Genomic DNA, 20201 nt, shown 5'->3' with positions numbered 1-20201 from the left:
AGTGCTAAGCTAAATAGCATGAGCAGCATGCCATATGAGGTGAGAAATATCAGGTTGGAAAAATTTCAGAAGTATTTTGTTCTTTCTTTTTTTTTTTTGTAAATGAAGATTTTCCTTTTTTGTAAGCACCATTAGTCCCCTAGTAAACTTGATAGAAAAGAAAGGAACGCAATGGAATTGCTCTTGTGATTTTCATTTTGGCCCCAAAACCTTTCACAATTCTTCCTTCTAACACAAAATCTGGCAGTAATAAATTTGAAATATTTATTAAAAGTTCTGAAGGTCAGTGTGTCTAAGTAATGCAGTGAACTTCATCATTGTCATTCATTTAAAACTCAGAACTCACATTGTCTTTGCAGGAACACAACTAACACTGACAAGTGAATGGCATTGTATCTTTCTTGATGCTAAAATACACTTTTTAAGGTCTTAATCATGCTGGCATTAGCTTCTAGTCCATGAGATGTGCAGTGACGTCAAAGCAAGAACATTTGCCACAGAACTGGGAGTGAGTTATTGGCTGAGTTTTAACAGCAAGAGAACCCAGAGATGATCAGTTCTTTGCTGAGTACTACCTCAGTGCTCCCACTAGCTCAGTGGGATTTTAAATGGAAGAGTTGTGTACTACACCTTCTTAACAGAACTACTGAAGGTTAAACCATATATCTTGATTTTCCTACACTTTGCTCAAAATATATCTGATCAGTGATTTCATTTTGGTTTTAAAAAAACCAAAACCACCGTGACCTAGAACTGTATGTAAAACTTGAATGCAAGATGGCAGGTTTAAGGAATTACAGTTTTTAATCCAAAGAAGCTTGAAAACAAAAGGTTTCTCAAAATAATGTACAACTGAAATAAATCTAAAGAGCAAAGACTTGCTTTTAGTGAGACTACATGGTTTTTAATGATGGTAATAAAACCTAGTCAGTTCAAGAGATTAAAGTTATATCATGAAATCACTTACTCATTTTCTTATGTCATTGCATGCAAAATGGGCGGATTTACAAAGTTAAGATGGAATTAACAATATTAAACAGGATTTTGCATTTGTCACCCTGCACATCATAAAATCATCCGAGTTTTGAAATTGGGTGCTTATTTTTAAATATTGTCATGACTATGCCAGTTCTAGACCTGTTCTAGCTAGTCAGGTGTGAGTAAGCAGAGACATTTGGGGGCATATTCCTGCAAAAGTTATCTCCCCTCTCCTTATTACATCCATTTTTTAGTTTGATGATTTGTGGAGCTGTAGCTTTTAACTTCTGTTATGTACTACAGGAAGCTCTTACCTTTCCTCTTAAAGAATGCATGTCTATTCGTATAACAAGGCTGCACGCATGTGAACACACAAAGTTCACAGAGCTCTGGTTAGGTATGGGTATGAATTAGCAGAAGGGTAAAATAGCAGAAGGGAACTCTAATCTGGAGAACTAGAAAGTAAATGTTCTATGTGTACATGCAAAGGATTTCAAAGGCGTTGGGGGGATTTAAACTAGAAGGCCTTGACTCTGCAACTGGCAAATCAGTTACAATACAAAAATAAAAATAATTGAACATAATATCTATGTTTTGTTTCACCATTTTGTAAATGTGTGCATAAAGTAATGAGTAGAGGAGAATGAGCTGATGAAATTATGACTTTGAAGTGGCTGTAACAAGAATTCTTCTACAAAAGCTGAACAATTACCAGGTTGGAAGTAAAGTGCTCTCCCAGGGCCAAACCTGGCTCTTTGGCTGAGAGCCACCAAGGCGAAGTGGACAATTTGGAGTATGGAGAAAGGTATCTCGGGGTTCTGCGTCAGATCCAGTGCTGTTAGGAGAGGTGCTGGCAAAGCGTCCTGCTGCCAGTGCAGCCTTATTTCAGTTCCCCGAACTGTACTACACACATGCTGGTAGCTTAAATAGCATATCTAGCTAATAACCTTAATTTTTTGCTGGAATGTTTACCTTCAGAAAGTGATTTTTACCTTTCTTCATGCAAACCTTTTTAACTGTATGTCAGCCAAAAGTGGATGAAACCTGAACTGTTTATAGAAAAATCTGGCCTTTGAATGTTGAGCCCCCCAGAAGCTCAGCCAAGCATGTTCACACTTAACATGGCTGTTAACTCTGCCTCATATCCTGAGGCAGGAGTTTGAGAAACAGAGGAAAATACATATATTTTCCAAGCAGATTGATAAGCCTTCACGTTAAGGCTGTCAAGTAGATTTTCAGGGTAGCAAATAAAAATCCGTGTGTTTCAGAAATGGTTTTGTTTTAGAAACTTGCTGCTTATTACTTGATACTACCTTTCAATTGTTTTCCCCCCTGTTTTTATAGAATTAACTCTGTTTTTATTACATTCCTGGCTGTTGCCTCACTTTTTTCTCAACTGCTGATTTTATGGCATAATAAATAATACAAACTATGCATGTTTCTTGGATTTATGCAGTAAGTTTGAAAAGAACTGTTGCCTCTATTTAAATATAGATACTACATTCACTTATTGATGTTCCTATCAATAAAGACCTCATATTGCAAAACATATGACACAATAATTCAAGAATTTGTTTTCTTTCTGACGGCCTGTTCAGTAGCCTTTTGCTTCATTGAGTGCCTCTGGGGAGTTAAGTTTGCGTCTCAACATTTTAAAAAGCACATTTTGAAGATGAACTAAAAACAGTATAAAAAAGTGAAATTGGCTTTTCTGGGAGCATGCACGCCATTTTGTTTTAAGATGATTTTGCCAATACTAGCAGCACTGCTCAAGAGTTTTCTTTGGATCTCTATGAGACTATCCATTTTATCCTTCAGTATTGGTCTAGAGGGTGGAATAAGCTTGAGATTTAGATTGAAATCTTAAATATGTATGCAAATTTTCACACCTTTCAATAGTATTGCAGTATTCTTCCATGAACTGAGAAATATTCTTTGTTATCTTAATGTTGTTGTAAATATTAAATTGGTCTTCTTTCATCATGGACACAAAAAAAGGGATTTTGAAACTTGGCATAGAATATTTTAAAAATGCATGAGACAAAATAAGGATACACACTGTCTAATGACATGATAGATACTGGTTTCTTTGTTATCCACAGTTTCAAATGAAAGCGAAGTCATTATGAACAACAATATTTATCTGGTAGGTCTGAGCCCCTGCAGTCCCAGAACTGAATATTTGCCCTTTTTCAGTGACGTAGATTGTAGTTTGATCCAGCTAGTCACATTTTTACATTTCTATGGGTTTTAGTGTCTTCCACAGAGTTTGGTATTGTCTGAACATCATAGTACAAAAATGCTTCTTACGCTAGCTTTAAACGTTGGGAGGATCTGCATTTGTCCATGAGCAGCTTTATCATGTAAATTGGTAAATGCAGAAGTTAACTAGCAGTGATTACTGTCTGTGCTATACCACTCCTCCTCATTTCTATTTCTTCCTCTTCTGAACAGAGTATTTATTTTGTAATGAGCTTAGGTGGGCTACCATTGCATTCTTCTGCGTATCTATGCTCAAGGCATTGGTTTTGCCATTATGCTGCACATCAAAATATAGCAAAAGAGCTAGAGGCTGATGTTCCACTACTGGCTATCAGTGGAAGAAAGTCTTTGTTACCTCTCCCCAACACTGCCACAGCTCAGTGTTGCCTCAGTAAAACTCTGGGAACTACTATTTGAATTCCAGAATTATGTTCCAGGCATCTTGTTATGTTGTTGGTGTCATTCATTCTTAAAGAGTTTATCATTGCTTGCTCCCCAAAGCTGGGCAATAGAGGCATTCCAGTGTCTTTTACTAAGATGCTAGAGCTTAGGGATTTAAATACCTTTTAAAAAATAGGATTTAAGTGCATGTAAAATTTTACTTAGACTTTCTGATGTAAAGTCCTGCTCTTTGTGCTCCCTTCCTTACAGTGTGTTGACAGAGGGAGACATTTCTCTTTCAAATCTTTGGACTTTTATGTGTGAAAATCTGATGTTGATAATTGTGTTAATAAGCATCAGATTCACAACCTTATTTCTTATAAGCAAGAAAGTGTGTCTATCAGAGCAGACCCCAGTATAAAATTCTTTTGCAGACAGATTCAAAGTCTTGTAGTTATGACATAAATGCATGTTTCAAAAGATGGAAAGGAACAGATGAGAACTAAGAACAAACCTTGCAGAACGATCCTTCAACCTTCATCCCTTCCATTGATTTGCTTGCTTTTTCATTCATACATATTGAGCACTTTTCCCACTTTGAAGTAATGCAGTTGTCCCTAACTCATGCCAATAAATATTTTACATTGGATGGTTACTGCATAGACACAGCATGTGAAATTAAGTCTCTTATAGAAACATTAATCCAATTACTTTTTCCTTGTGCAGGTCTTATATTATGAAGACTTTACAATATGTATGGTAGCATATTAGACAGGATATTTAAATAAGAATATGAAATTAAAAATATGTACAAAATAACCAGAAAACATTAACATCGGCATCTGCCTTTGTTTTAATTCTACAACCTAAAGGTGGTATTAACACATGATTATGCATTTAATTTTCTAGTTTGATTAAAAACAATTGCATGTGCTTATTCATAGTTTAAGTGGTTCCAACTGGCTCTTGAAGTCTTTCACTTCAGTGAAGCAAATGGGATGTGGTAGACTTCAGTTCCAGTCTTCATTGTTCATTTCACTTTGACCGATGAGTTTTCTGCAAGCCTGGGTTAACAAGGCTCATAGATAGTAGTTTACAGAATAAGGCTATATAATTTTAAAAATTATTCTTTTAGAACTGATAGCTTGTTGATATTACACAGTGTTACCATTACTGAAAAGTCTCTAGAATTGTAAGGCTTAATTTATTAGCCTTCATTCAGAATACTTGAGAAATGAATTAGTGCATGCTGTTCAGAAAGGATTTTAGATACCATTCAGCCTTACTAAAACTGAAGCAGATTCCAGCTTCCAAATCTTTTTTTTTTCAGTTGCTTATAACTTTTCTTTTTAGTGATCCCAGCAGCCAAGGGGGGATGCAGAGGAGATATGATCTTGCCAAATTTCTTTTGGCTGTTTTAAATGTAATTTTATTCAAAACGTGTTTGGAATTGCATTACAAATTAAAAAAAAAAAAGACAAAGCATAATATCTGAACTAATACAATTTAAGAAGTGTTGAAATTACTTTCTTACTGTGTAGCAATGACTCCCAGCAGTTGGTGGGAAAAAAAAAACCTGAAGAGTTTCTTTCCTCTCTGTTCTTTCTATTCACAGTTACACTGGTTGAAACCTTTTGCTAACTCAGCTGACATACCGGCATTTTCAAAGGCGTTGTGGGAATGTCATCCACTTGCAGAACAATGCGAATAGCTTCGGAGTCTGACCTGTTGTGTGCACAGGGGAATGTGTCACTCTTGAAGCATCGCTGCCTTAGGGAGGCAGCTTGGCAGTAGTTACAATGGCCAATGATGCTACAAAATTTACAATGGCAAACGAAGAAAATTATACATGATAGAAACAGGAGGGTTATTTAGATAGGCATAATATACTGTAGTTACTGAGTATAAATGACTGTGAAAGAAAGGGCCAGATTTTTCTCAAGCTGTGTCTGCTATATACCATACGTTGTATTTAAAGGAGACAGAATCATGGAAAACAATCATAGGCAGCTTGCTGCAGAAGGTGAGGATGTATGGGAGGTAGGGAGCCAGTGAAATGACCAGATAGTCTTTCCGACTTAGAGAATAGGGGATGTGGCGGGAGGAAAAGAAGCTGCCCCACACCATTGGACTTGCTGGCTGCTGTTTGGGTCACCTGGGAATACTGGCAGTTGGCAGAAGCAAAAGCAGCCCTTACCCCTGCAGGCTAACACTGCTTTAGTCATCTTTGCTCTTATCCAGAGTACCTTTGCTTTTCAAAGTAATTAATGATCAAGGCCCAGAAGTAAACACCCTATATTTTTAGAAAATGATCCCACCTGAAGGGTGATGCATTCACAAACACAACGCTTCTGGTCCTAGCGTGGATCATGAGCTCACTCCCATCTCAAAGGAACAGGACCGTAATTTCCTGGCTCACTAAGTCCGTTCCCCAACTATTCCCAGCAACTGTATCATATAATTCTGTTCTGAAACGGAACAAGTTTTATCTAAAACAAGGTTTAAAAAAAAGTTCCGCTCACAACTCAGCTTAAAAGGCTGAAAACTAACTTCAGCTTGGATAGATTTAGGGCAGTTTGCAAAACCAGACTTTGTTGGTATTTAGTATAACCCACTCTGTGACCCTCCTTAGCAAAGGAAATCTGGTGAGATCTTACCCTGGAGTCACAATAGCTGTTTCCCTCTTTCTGGTTTCATTTGGTCTCCCATGGAGAAGTAATAGTCTCCCATGTGACAGTGGGAGAAGGAGATGTTCACCTTAAGGACATGCATTGAAAATAATTCTGAAACACATTTCCTTGCACATAACCCAGCTTTTTCCACTGAAATTACCCTTTGGATTTTAGAGTGGTTGCAGAAATCTGTGAGCAAGTCTTGGGCTACTAAGACCATCAGATGGCTTATACTGTTCTTGAGATTCGTTTCAGTAGAAGGTGCAGGAAATATAGATTTAATTCTTTTATTCAAACTCAGTAGATGGTTTGGGACAATTAATTTCCAATTGTTTCCCAGTAGAGCAGATTTACTTGTATATTAATGAGGCACAGGTGTTAGGCCCCTGGTGCCTGCATGCCTGGGAGGCATATTTAGGTTGTTTATCTAGTCAGCCATAGGTACTGCAAGGTACTCAAGCTTGCCTTTAACAGTTTATACAGTGAGGCTTTTTAATTTTTTGATGTTTTTTTTGAATTTGCTAGCACCTGTTAAAATTTTAAAACTGATCATGTAGAAAGAAGTAGGAGTGATTTCAATAGTAAATAGCACTAAATGTTAAAGAAAGTCATCTTCTATTATGCTTAACTGCCCAGCTTGACATTAAGAAGAAAAGAAGGTTCATTTAAGCAAATATGTCATGTGAGGAGCTAATACAGTCAACAGTATACTTTTCTGTTGCATATTTTTGGAATAGGTACTTCTTTGTCTACAGCTGAAACATGAATGTGCTTATATTAATATTCATTTTTCTTGTTTATTCACTGAACTGCAGTACCAACATTTTAGAGGAAATGGAATAGCCTCCATAGACATTATGAATTTCAGTAGCTGGCATAATTATAGCGATCTACATATTCATTAAATCCAAAGAAGAAATGTGTCCAAAAAGACAGCCATGCGTTTAGAAATGGTACACAACTAAATATATACATTAAAAAAAAGTTCCTTTCCTCTGCTTATCCAAAATTGTGTAGTGTCATATAGTCCTTAAATCAGCTAAGGCTTTTTTTTGTTTAAATGTTCATTCCTTTTGCTTTTGCATGCAGTAAAGAATGGGAAGAACTATTTGTAAACAACAATTACTTGGCAACTATACGGCTGAAGGGGATTAATGGGCAGCTGAGAAGCAGCAGGTTCCGTAGTGTTTGCTGGAAGGTAAGAAGAGAAAATATTTATTTACAGTTTGTGGTTGCAATATATCAACACATTACCTGATGCGCTGGAAGATTATTGATGCAAAGAATCATGAATTTTCCGAGACACTTCATCCCAATGTTTTCCTACTCGTTTTTATAATTCATAGGACATTTGCTAATCATATTGAGTTGCCTTAAAGCTGAATTGTGGGTGATAGCAAAAGATTCCTAGGAAAGAATATCTTTGTGCTGGGTAGTGTGTTTAGAATTGAGTGCCACACAGCCAGCTCTCCTCTCAGTCTGTGCAAAGAAGTCATGCATTGGAAATAAAAGGAAGTTTGTCTCACAATTTATGTTTTGTGGAACTTGGGACTCCTTTAAAATCAGTCTGATGCTTCTGCTAGCAGCTTTTCCCACTGAAATGAGAAAATGAAGACCAATCCCTCTTGTAATGACTGGATAGAGGGGGAAGCCAGGTCCTCCAATCTTAAAACACAACAGGTCCTCAGGGGGCTCTTACTCTATTTTTTTAAAGTTGCAGGGGAAGGAGAAGAGAAAGAAAGTAAAGTAATACTGAGATGCTATATAAAGTCCAAAAGAATTTTGTTGCACTGGCATCAGGTCTTCTGTTCTGCACTAACTATGATGGTAGAGAACATTTTCCTTAGTAGAGCTGCTGTATGTTAGCACTGATAATTTAAATGACCTTACTTGGAATTTCTCAAGCTTCACTTTGGCACAAAGACGTATAAAAATAAAATGAAAATACTCTTTGTATATGAATGAAAGAAATTTGAAATTTGAAATGTGTGTAGCATTGAATAAATTTAAAGTTAATGAAAATACTTTCTTCAGGAGGCCAGATGAATATATGCCACAAGCATTGTTTACCAGTCTGCTGCTTCTTGAGCCTCTAAATTAGGAGGTCATAACTCAAAACCCTGAAGTAAGAAAACCATCAAGTCCCTCACTGTCTGCTAATTCATCAAGGAGTGGTTTTATCTTAGAAATAAGACTGGTTTTATTTGCATGTCCCAGTATGGGTTAGGGCCCTGGTTTAGACTGCCTGTTTTAAAAAGATTATCTATGTTTTTGTTAAGTTCTGAAATATTTAAGTATTTTTAGTTACTTGGGAATGATTTTTGTTTGTCATTTTACTGTTTCTTAACAGTTTGTAATGTGTAAATAAAAACATTTAAAAAGCAAGAAAATACTCTGGTTTTCCTTACTTTATATGCAATTAAATAGTATTCTCCAGTAGATGTTTCTTTCTAAGCCTTTTTAAACAGAAATGTGAAAGAACTGAGATGTAGGCATTCTCAAGGACTTTTTGCAAAATTGTCTCTTTTAACTGTCTGGCAGAATTCTAGAACATGTTTCTTTTCTATAGATTAAGATTTTCCCTTTCCACATTTCTTAGGTAGAGTATATCTCTGAGTGCTTACTTTCTGCTCTGCATTCATATTTGGTTTTAAGCATGTTGCATTAGCTCATCAGTGTTATGTAAATAGCTTCAAGTTTGTATATTTATTTTAATCTCTTTGCATTTTGTTTCTGCCTTGGAAGTCTCAATTAACTTTACTGAAGTTGTGACAGTTTACAAAGCTTGAGTTTGTGGCTTCAGTTGTTTTTAATGCTTTATTTTGTACCATAGAACTGCTTTGTTTCTAGCTCCCTATTTATTGACTGGAAAGTGCTAAAGCCAGGAGTATTTTATAGGTCTTTGCGTTCTTCTTATGTGTCGAGTACTTGCTCATCCTTTCTGAGGTGGTTTATGCTGTCTGGTAGAATTTATATGAAAAACTATGTTAAATTGATGAAACTTAATGGATTTATTTTATTTTGTTGATAGTTATTTCTGGAGGTTCTACCCCAAGACAGAAGTCAATGGATTAAAACCACTTCAGACTTAAGAACTTCTTACACTAAGATCAAAGAAATTGTAAGTTGGTACAAAATAGGTTCTCTGCTCTCATGCTTTGACATAGATATTAATACTTATAGTATAACAGAAAAGGATTTGATTTTTTTTCTGTTTTTACCCAGCACATTACAAACCCTCGGAAAGCAGGGCAGCAAGATCTGATAATCAACAACCCACTCTCTCAGGACGAGGGGGTAAGTTGACCCTTGGTTCTATCAACATGTGCTACTACAATTCTCATCACCTTACTGAAACAAGTGAGTCCTTGCTGAAGAAGGCAAAATGGCAGGTGCTAAAATCTCCCTCCTAAATTTCCAAACTGACCTGTGTTCACAGGCTCTGCTGAACAACCAGAAATGCTCATTTCCAGGTTAATATTCTGATTTTTCAGGTCTTATTGCAGGGAAGGCTGTGATGAACAAAAAATCGGTGCTGGACTGTAAGTCCAGTTTCACAACATATCCTTTCTTTAACTGATATGCTTTTTTATCACTGTGTGTTTTCGTTTTATACATAAAATGGGTCTAGCTGAAGGAGCGTTTAAATAGTCAATATGAAGGGAATGCTGTTAACAACAAATACTGAAGAACCCTCTTCTGGAAGACTGTTCAGCCTTGGAAGTTTTTCTCCAGCAAAAATAGAATTGTTGTATGTCTGAGTTGTATACATGCTGAGTTAATGTGTGAAGTACCAGGCTGCAAGACAGGCATTTCTTCCGAGGTTTTTAATTCTTTTTCTTTATACTTAAAAGAAACAAAAGTTTCTTTTCTAATCAGAAGGCAGTCAGCTGTAAAATGAAAGATCCAGATTTTAAAGAAATACTGAAAATGTGGTAAAAGTATTTGGCCTGACTGTCATTAAGTGCAGAGCAACCAACTCTCATTGAAATTAATAGGATCTCCTAGGAGCTTGGTATTTTCGAAGGCATGACACTTTGAGGAGGGCTTACATGTAGATTTGGGAGCTTAAGTTGGGGCAACTTTTTTTTTTTTTTAACGCTGTTTTTCTACTGCATTTTTTTATACCTGAAAAGCTTTTAAGTATTTTACAGCACATATCCTTAAGCTTTTCTGTTAATTATGTTACCATTTTTGAAAACTCTTTTTTATCAAATTTTCAAAATAGAATAATGCCATGAAAATAATTTGTTCGGCTGCATTTAAGAGATTTACACCTGGAAAGACTGTCACAGATATCTTTGGTGGCACTACTTGTACCTCCATTTTGGTCACAAACGGAAGTCCGTATCTTGTTTGTATTTAGTGTGGTACTCTGCTTCATATTTAACGTAGAAGGAAAGTGAGATTTGCTTGCTGAAACATGGAAGTATTAATCAGAGGCATGTTGGTGGCTCTGCAGCCAGCATGACTGTGCATGCCATCAAACCATTCTTGCATCCAGCCGGACAGAAAGTTGTGTCAAATATAAAAGATTTAAAGTGTTTCTGCTGTAGTTTGTGGTTACACACAGTGGCACAACCTTCTTTCTGCCTGTGATGTCTTCAGGAGGCAGAAGACAAAGGTTAACATGTCAGAGTATGTGTCAGGGGATTAATCTATAAAACAAAGCCACAGGCCAAAATCAGGCATAGGAGTGAAGAGCGAAGTGCCTTTGAGCCTCTGCAGTGACTTAATGTTTTACCCTTTCAGTGTCCTGGGGTTTTGCTTCCTTTTTGCAGTGCAGCTTCTGTTTTCTTCATCCTTTGCTCTGATAGACCGGGGTGGGAGCAGGGGCAGGGGGTTTTCAAAATGGGATCTAGCTGCATCAAAAGAGCTGCGAGTTAAAAAGTTACTAGTTTTACGTAAGAAGTTGTCAAGGATATAAATACTTCTAAAGTTTGGTGTTTTTTTCATAGGTTGAAACACAAATATAGAAGTTAATTAACTTTTTCTTTTTTTGTTATTTTACCTTCGTTCTGCTAGATAACATTAATTTACTTTCTCTTTTTTTTTCTGTGGAGTATAATCCACCATGGCAATGCGTTGCTTACAGGGGAGCAAGAAATTCTGGAAGTATTGTAGCCACTTTTTGTATGTTATTTCATTCACTGGTGCTGCTGCTATCTGACAACTAACCTGCATGAAAAGACTGCTATAGATTTTGTTCCTTCTGTATTTTGATCAATATTGCTAAGCTACCCTTTACAATAAAGAACAGGCTTTACAATACTTTTTCTGGAGCATACAAACAACATTTGCTGACTTCTTTCAGGTTAGTTTTGCAAAATATTGGTAAACAAGGCATGAAAACCAAAGAAACAGAATGGAAATGGTCATCAGCACAGATATAGAAGCAGCTAAACCTACTTCAGACTCTTTTATTTAATATTTTTTTTATGAGGTGACAGTGAGCTTTAAATACCCTGCTTTTCCATATATGAACTTTCTTAGAATGGCCAGTCTTGATCTGCACTGTGTATGTGTACCATTAGAATGATGACATTTTCATAATAGGTATTTGATCATCATACATTGCTTGTTTGATTTTGCCTCCACTAAGACAAACTAGCTTACTTCCAAACAATTTCTCAGTCTGGAAGTTATAGCAGCTTCCAGTTAGGGTCCCTACACTCATAGGAGAAATGTAGTACAGTACGGTGATGCAGACCTTTTTCTGTGAGTGAACTACTGAATTTTTTTCAGTTGAGCTGCTGGTTCTGGTAAGTTTGAATTTACTCTACCTTTCTAAATATTCTTGCTAGACCCCTTACAAGTAACTCACAGACCTGCAGCTATCCAGTGAGCAAATGGAATGAGCCTAGAACAAGGATCCAGGAACCCAAATGTTTTCATCTCTGATCTAAACTGACTTTCTCAGTTGGCTTGGTCACCAACGTTCTTTTTCACCTATAAAATATTGATATACCTACCTACCAGGAATGTTGAGGATTAATTAGTTAATATTTGTACAGTACTTTGCTGACGTAGTATATAAGCCTTAAGTATTAGTAGAAGTCTCTGTTTCATGCAATTATTTTTCCTTCTTTCAGAGTCTTTGGAATAAATTTTTCCAGGATAAAGAGCTTCGAGCAATGATTGAACAAGATGTGACAAGAACGTATGTAGATCTTTAAATAAATAAATATATATACATATATAAATCTAGGTTCTGCATTTTCATGTGGTATACATTATATTGTGTTTTCTTGATTTCGGTTAGTGGAAGAGTCAGGATTGTTGTACACAAATGTGTAGAAACATATATTAAATATATAAAAATACAGCTTTCTTGGAGTGAAAAACAAGAAAATGGAGTTAAACATTAAACCCTGGAGATTTATCGGTATCATTGAAGAAAAGCTCTTCTAAATTAAGATATTAGGAAATGTATTACTATATGAAATTTAAAGTAGAGTTTTCCGTATGAAGCAAAGAGGCGGTAAAAGAAACTGAAAGGTCTTTTGACTAAATTATGACCATAATACAAGATTGAACAGATGACTTTCTTTAATTCTTAACACTTATTCAATCAATAATTAAAAAAAAGCAGTTTGTAATTAGTAAGGGAAATGTCATTCATCTAGAGAAGTTAAGCATTTCTTTTTTTATTTATCACTTTTCTAGTGTTATTTGTCACATATGCCTTTTAAAATTTGTCCTAATATTACTGTGATTATGTTTTCATCTTCTTGGCCCTTAGGTCATTCCTGTTTAGGAACTTGTTTGAGTTAGAACACTCAGTTCCTGAAAACATTTCTTTTCAGAGTGGAAGCATTGACTGATGTATAAATCAAATTAAATTCAATTAGTGGTTTGCTACAATGTGAAATTTTACTGTATTGCAAATATTTTTCCTTATAACTTGAAAAAAGTGATGATAGTCATAGATGTTACAAATCCCAAGCTCACACATTTTCATTTACAGAAACAAAGTCATGCAGAAGAAATCATTGCTGTCTGGTTTTGCAATATTTTATATGTCCATCCCTAGACCCATTCTTGAATGCATTTTGCCATGAGATGTATAATTAAAATCTGAGTATGCTTTCATGTGCATTCTCACAACAGATGGTATTTTTTGTGTGTTAAAGGAAACAGTTCAGGATGTTCTAAGATTAAAATATATACGTATCTAAACTATAATTGGAGAATGAAAAGTTGTAGGGAGGTTATGTTGGATGTAAGACTGTTACCTAAATATATATATACATATATATATATATATATAGACAAAGTCCAGGCTGTCACTCTGGCAAATGGCAGAGTGAGTAATATTCACTAATATCAGTAACAGTGACTAAAGAAATTTCCATTTATGTATTTATGGAAAATAATGTCTACTTGAAACATGAGCAGCATACATTATGTGTCATCAATATCAAAATAAGGCAAACAATGAAGGAGCAAAATTTGTCAAAGTAACATGAATTTATTTGATAAACTACATGCATTTATGTGTACACCTGTTGTTTGCCTAATCATAAAACAGTGTGCATTTTATGTATACATGTGTATCTGTTTCTAAACTATCATTAGTGTAAGAAGCAGAAAGTTCTACATTCCTTGGCTTTGGAATGCAAGTACCCTGTCTTTAATGTTGTCCTTTTAATTTTCGTTCTTTAAATAAATTCCTGGAGTTACAATTTAAAAATTTCTCATTAATTTACAATGCTTTTTATTAAAGGTTAAAATAATTGAGTATTATATTCAGTTACCATAGTCATTACCTTCTAGCTTCTGTTTCTTATTTAATGAACATTTTTATATTCTTTGTCATTGAGTTCAGTACTCCATCATCCAACAGCATCAAGTAAATAATGCTGTAGAGAGTGACGGTAACTGCACAGAGAGTAGCAAACCAGAGTCCCATCTATCAAAGCAGTAAAAAATTTCCTCTATTATGTTTTTATTATAATTCTCTGAAGTGTAGTAATAATAGATGGGAGAAGTGGGTAGAAATATGCTTTTAAAATTGGTATTGGTTTAAATTGTTTTAAATGTCAGGATTCTGTTACCTAAAGGGAACTGTGATAAAGTTTGTGTGTGTGTGTGTGTGTTCATATGCATTTTGTGAATCCTTATCTCACCTAATAATTAGATTTGTAAAACATAGATGCTCACAACTGGACTACTCATTCTTTACAGACTATGTGCCTGAAGAATTTGAGGGCACAAATCATCTCTTCCTAAAGTTAATGTCTAATATAGGTCTGATAAATCATGGTGTAGAGAATCTTCTGTAGTTCTGTAATTATAAAAGGCTTCTAGCTCACCCATACCTAACTAAACTGTAGTCACCTAAAGTCAGGTGAGAGTAATCCAAGCCATAATGTCTAAATATAATTTTTTGCCTGATGCATAGTAAGAACTTCCAATATTTACAAGGGAAGTAGAGAAGGATTTTGTTAAGTTAGTCCTAACTCATTAGTGATCAACATTTCTAATTAATCACCTGACATTTTTTACGGTAGTTGAGAGTTTCAGAATGGATTTTCCTTCAGCTGTCTAGAAACGTGTACTTTTGAGCTGGAACCAAACACCACCTCTTTCTATCTCAAGTGAGAAGCTTTTAAAAATGAGGGTGGATGGAGGGTAAAGGAGGCTTACTATAATCCAAGTAAAAGCCTTACTTTAAATGTAGATAGCAGTACCAACCATGTTATGACTATAATACTGCATTCTATTATTCTACTAAGAAAGGAAGATGTGTGTGAACTAGCACCATAGTAACTCATAACAGACTTAAGAATGCAATGATTAATTACTGTCATTCAAAAGATGTACCAAACAACAATGCTGATTTATTTTGTAGTGATTAAGAAGGTAAGTGATAAAGAAGAATTTTTAAAAATATTCTGCAGAAATGGAAATCAGCAGATTGGCAGATGAAAGGGCATCTAGCTACCAGTCAAACCAAAATACCAGTCTACTTGCTGGCATCACCTTGTACATCTAGGATTGTAAATGGCTAGATTTGATTACCCTCTTTCTCTTTCCAGTATTTTAAGGAAACAAACTGCTTATGGGGCCTTCCCAGTAGACTAATCAAGTGGATTTCTTTTCTTTTGTAGTAGTATTTTTATATATTGGTCTACCTAATTTCTGCTTCAGGAGTAAAACCCACAGTTTAGGACAATGGAAGCTGCGTGAAGATGAGTAGTGGTGGGTGCTGCTGTTTCAAACTCTCCATCTCCCAAATAAAATAAAAAACACCCATAAAAAAGGTAGTGGAGAAGGCATTAGGTAGCAACATCCTTCCTAAGCATATAGAAGAAATGGGAAGAAAAGCAATCCATTCAGTATGAACACAGGAGACAAAACCTAGTTTCTGTGCAAGAGGAGGGCTACTGGAAGGGAGAGCTACCTTTATACACCAGTCTATTCCTTTTCAAAACAAAAGTGAGCTACGGGGGGGCAGTTATTATTCTTTACCAAACCTTTGCAGTTGCGAGAGCATCTTCCATTTTTTCTGGTTTAGTAGCTTTCCTCATTCCAGCTGAGTAACAGAGTTGGGGAATGGCAGGGGGTGGAATCTGTACATGAAAGAAAAGATGGTCACTCTGTGGCTGTGGTTAAGAGCCTCATTTCTGTCTGCCACCAAATTTGTTTCATAAAGTATTTGTGCATTCTTTTATTTGGTTGCCAGCCTAAGTTTCTTCTGTGTCAAAGTCTGGCTGCCTCTGGTGTAGGGGCCCCTAAATGGACTAGAGAAATCTTTTAAAAGATGATTACTGACTCATGCTGGTCTTCACTTTCAGAAAGCAGGGACTTCAATGTGCCATTGTTTAATTGTAGCAGTTGTAAAAAAGGCAAGCAAAATTCCCATGTCCTTACGCAGTCTTTCTCAGAAATGTAATTAAATGTAATATTCTAGTGTTCATGAAAAGTATTCTTACCTTGCCTGATTTGAGGATACTGTATTTCTAAAACAGTGCCTTAATCATAAAATGACATTCTGCATAAAAATCCATCCTGAACTGATAGTTCCCTTATGATCTCTTGTATTTACATTTACTATAATTAATACTTCAGCCAGCTTATTCCTGAGTTCGTTATTATCCTTTCTGTCACAATCTCTGGTATTACTAGATCCTCACAGATATCTCTGTGTATTTTTGAGTTTTCTTTGTTAGTCTTCTTTTCCTAAACTTCATAGGGCAGGCCTGAATAACAGTCCTTCAGAAATAATCTCTTCAAACCCCTAAATTATGTCGATTACCATCTGCTGTAATGCACTTTTGGTCTCAGCTGTGTCCTTCCTTTACAGTAATATGATTAGTACAAGTGCATACAAGTTTCCAAATGTTGGTCTACCATTATCCCCACCAGGTGCCAGGAAAACGTTACACCCCTCATCCCAATGCCTTTCTCAGGGCTTCAGCATTGCTGTGTTTAAGCCACGGTGTCTTCTCTGCCTTGGCTCTTGATTCAGGTCCTTCAGCCAAGGATTACAAAGCACCTTTCTAGCCTTAATTAGTTACGTTTCTGTGCTTACCTGTCATCACCTCTGTGAGATGACTACAGTAATTATTAACGCTAACAGTTTTATCTGAAGTAATTTATTATAATTCCCTATATTGTTTCTCTGTGACAGGCTTTACAACAGCCTTAATATAACTGGTCTAAAGTTTAGCATCCTAGCTCAGACCTGGGAAGCAGGAAAAACAAAATTTGCTTGAGGAAAACTTATCTGCAATCCATGTGAATTCATTTGCAAACTGACAATACTGTAGCCTTTATTTCAGCAATCTAGCCTAAGGCCTAACATTGTTATCTTTTTAAGTACCCTTCTGTTTTCCTTTGTCCAACTTTACCTTTTCCTTTCTTTTTAGTATTCTACCTTTCTGGATTTTTGGTTTTATTTGTTATTGCTCCATATAGCTGGATGTGGTTTGGAGTGGTTGCTTTATGAAACATTTTTTGCCATCTAGTTACTTCTTCAGTAAGCATGAAAACACTTGTTTGTGCACTTACTCATTACAGTACGTCCTACATAACCACTTTATTTCCTACCTCCAACAGTCAAGGAACAGGATGCACAGGTGAGAGTTGCTTCAGAATAGTTACAGATTGTAAATATTTACATTTTCCCGGATTATACATTTATAACAGGATTTTCCCAGAAACTTTTTTCACTTACTCTCACACTAGGTCCACATCATACTGTTTCATTTAAAGGATATTTGCCCTGCCAGAGTATCAAATGGTTTCATAATTGTAAAGTTTATTTGAGACAGCTGCTAAAGACAGTGGAACGCCTAATTATGTTGCATCACAAAAGATGCCAGTAAGATACATTGGAGCTTAGGATACTGGTTTTCATGTCAGTTATGAGATATTTTAATAATCTTGTCATTAAAATGCTAATAATTTTTAAAATGTTTATGAAATTTTGAACCCTTCTGTATATGCTTCTTCTGACCTACTCTTCTTTCTTCCATTTTACTCCAGTTTAGAACTGGAAATTTTACAAACTTCCTTAACATATTGTAGCTCTTGTACTCTTCATTTGCCCAACTTTTGTCTTGAGAAAAACGAAGAGCAGGGATAAGCACTGTTCGTGAAACTGCAGGGCAAACCGATGATCCAGTTACAGTTGCCAACCTAACACAGATTAAAAAAATGGAAGCATGTCATATAAAGTATGTTTTTTCTCTATGGAGATTTGATCTTCAGTGCTTATTTTTCCAGTACCTGAATCAAATTAATCAATAGATAACAGGAAGGAGAGGGTAGATCTTTGCTTCAGCCATTGCCTCTCATTCTGTCTCCTTTCATTCTGCTTCAATTCAACTTGTTTTCATGACATGGAGGAGCAAAGGAACATGATTGTTTAGGCAGGAACATACTCATACGGTACATCATTTTATTTTGATTAGATGCTCCAAGTCATTCATTTTTAGTGGATTGGCTGTTTGTAAGAAGCTGATGATTAAAACAATCTGCCATTGCATTTCATTCTTGCAGATCTCTAGTTTTCATAATATTAGAAGGGATTACTTATTTAAATATAACTGATGATATCATCATATCTATGTAGCGGACTGATGTATATTAAAGAACATGATTCAGAATTTTTGTTGCAAAACAAATGTCACAAGTCTTTAGAAGTGTTCTTATTCTTGCAGAGCGGTGGGAAAGCAGCCAAGGGAGGTGCTGTCCTACCTAAAACCGTTTCTAGAAGACCAGCAATTGAGATTCTGTGCGCTATATTGTTTAATTTTGCTGTATTTCTTCATTTTCAGCTTTCCTGAAATGCAGTACTTCCAGCAAGAGAATGTGAGGAAAATTCTTACAGATGTTCTGTTCTGCTATGCCAGAGAAAATGAGCAGTTACTTTATAAACAGGTAATGAAAATACTGTACAGGTGGCATTCATTGACTCAACATTTTCTATACAGTTTGACAATAATGTAGTTCTTCTGTATCTGAAGTTGTATCATAATGCTAAAGTAATCAAAGAGCGGCTTGTCAACTGGATAGTAAGAAAAGTAAGCTCATTGAATAACATATGCTTTTTCCTCATAAGAGAGTCCCTAAAATTGTTTTCTTTAAGGTTGCTAAGTTATCTAACTTCAAATTTCTTTATAAACATCTTTTTCTTCAGTGTTGGTTAGGAAAGAAAATAAAAAGAAGGGCTTTCTCTGTTTAGATAAAGTATGCAGCAGGATTAAAAATGGTGCTGAATAAACAAAAGACATAGTGACTTCTGAAATTTAGGCAAAGTTTACTATTTTAAGTTTTACATAATATTTTAAGTTCTTCCTCAAAATGCTAAAGCCATGCGGTATGTTAGCAAATAGATCCTTTATCTAACCCTGTAGCATCCAAATATAATGCAGCTGACAAATGCTCTTGACTGAAGGATAAGGGTGCTACAAATACCACTTTTATAGTGTTACCTAAAGGAGAGCCTGCTCAAACCATTTTTGATAAAATGGTAAAAAAAGCCTTAAAGCTGCGCTAACTGTGCATCTATATGGATGCAGGCTAAATTAATTTAACATTTGTTCTGAAGGTTTTGAAGCGAGTGCAAGCTTGATACTAAATTAATATAGCAAGACCAGTATGCAGAGTATGAATGCAAGTGTATTTTATTTGTTTCTTCAGGCTATTAACTGTAGAGTAAGTAGAGACTGACAAACTAGGGGATACTCTGTGTGCATGGGCAAAGGATAAACTGTAGAGCAGCAAACTTCAGGTAGGCAGAAATTTTTTCATGACAAAAATACAGAGGTTCAGAAAATGTGAAGATTTTTATAACGCACTGTATGCTTTCATGCATGGTCTGTGACCACCCAGTCCTCAAGCCAGGAAATTAGTGGCGTTTCTCGAAAAAAACGACACATACGAGTTAAAGGAACAGTTACTTCTGAAGAACTGTCTTACAAAGTATATCAAAAATCAAATTTGTAGTTATCAAACATATGAAATCTCTATCAGCTGGTTATTTCTCATGTTTGACAGACTGTGAGCAAGGAATAGTCTTGCATGAGAGCAAGAAAAAATGAGATTTGTGAGCTGTATTTTGAAGGGCACTGCTAAAGAAAACACTTTGGCAGTATTCAGCCTCCCCTTTCTAGTGAATATAGGCCAGAGTACTGATGATGGGAAAATGGAAGAACACATTCCAGCTAATTTACTCTATCATTCATTGAATAAGAAGTATTATTTTACTCTTTGATATGTCTTAAAAGGACTTAATTACCCTCTGCTCATATTTAAAATCCTCTTGATTCCTTAAGAAGAAATAATACCTTTCTGCATAAGGATGGAATATTTAGCCAGATCAAATTTAAAAAAAAAGCCCTGAGTTTCATCACAAGCTGTTAAAGCTATTATTTTCTACTAGGTGACACCCCGTTT

At 35.7% G+C, this 20201-nt stretch overlaps 1 protein-coding gene across 1 annotated transcript in view; it reads left to right on the top strand.

Annotated features, from left to right (window-relative positions):
- The window catches only part of TBC1D5 (TBC1 domain family, member 5), a 297889-nt gene that overhangs the window by 141740 nt on the left and 135948 nt on the right, over window positions 1-20201 (top strand). The window contains exons 5-9 of the mRNA XM_010585896.1: window positions 7383-7491; window positions 9325-9414; window positions 9519-9590; window positions 12386-12453; window positions 18581-18683. Coding sequence (XP_010584198.1) covers window positions 7383-7491; window positions 9325-9414; window positions 9519-9590; window positions 12386-12453; window positions 18581-18683 — 442 coding nt within the window. The remainder of the gene's footprint in view (window positions 1-7382; window positions 7492-9324; window positions 9415-9518; window positions 9591-12385; window positions 12454-18580; window positions 18684-20201) is intronic.

The sequence above is a fragment of the Haliaeetus leucocephalus genome, unplaced genomic scaffold, assembly GCF_000737465.1.
Source record: "Haliaeetus leucocephalus isolate CR32 unplaced genomic scaffold, Haliaeetus_leucocephalus-4.0 Scaffold135, whole genome shotgun sequence".
In the NCBI taxonomy this organism is placed as follows: domain Eukaryota; kingdom Metazoa; phylum Chordata; class Aves; order Accipitriformes; family Accipitridae; genus Haliaeetus; species Haliaeetus leucocephalus.
The sequence above is the reverse complement of the archived record's forward strand: the minus strand, read 5'-3'. Positions and strand labels throughout refer to the sequence as shown.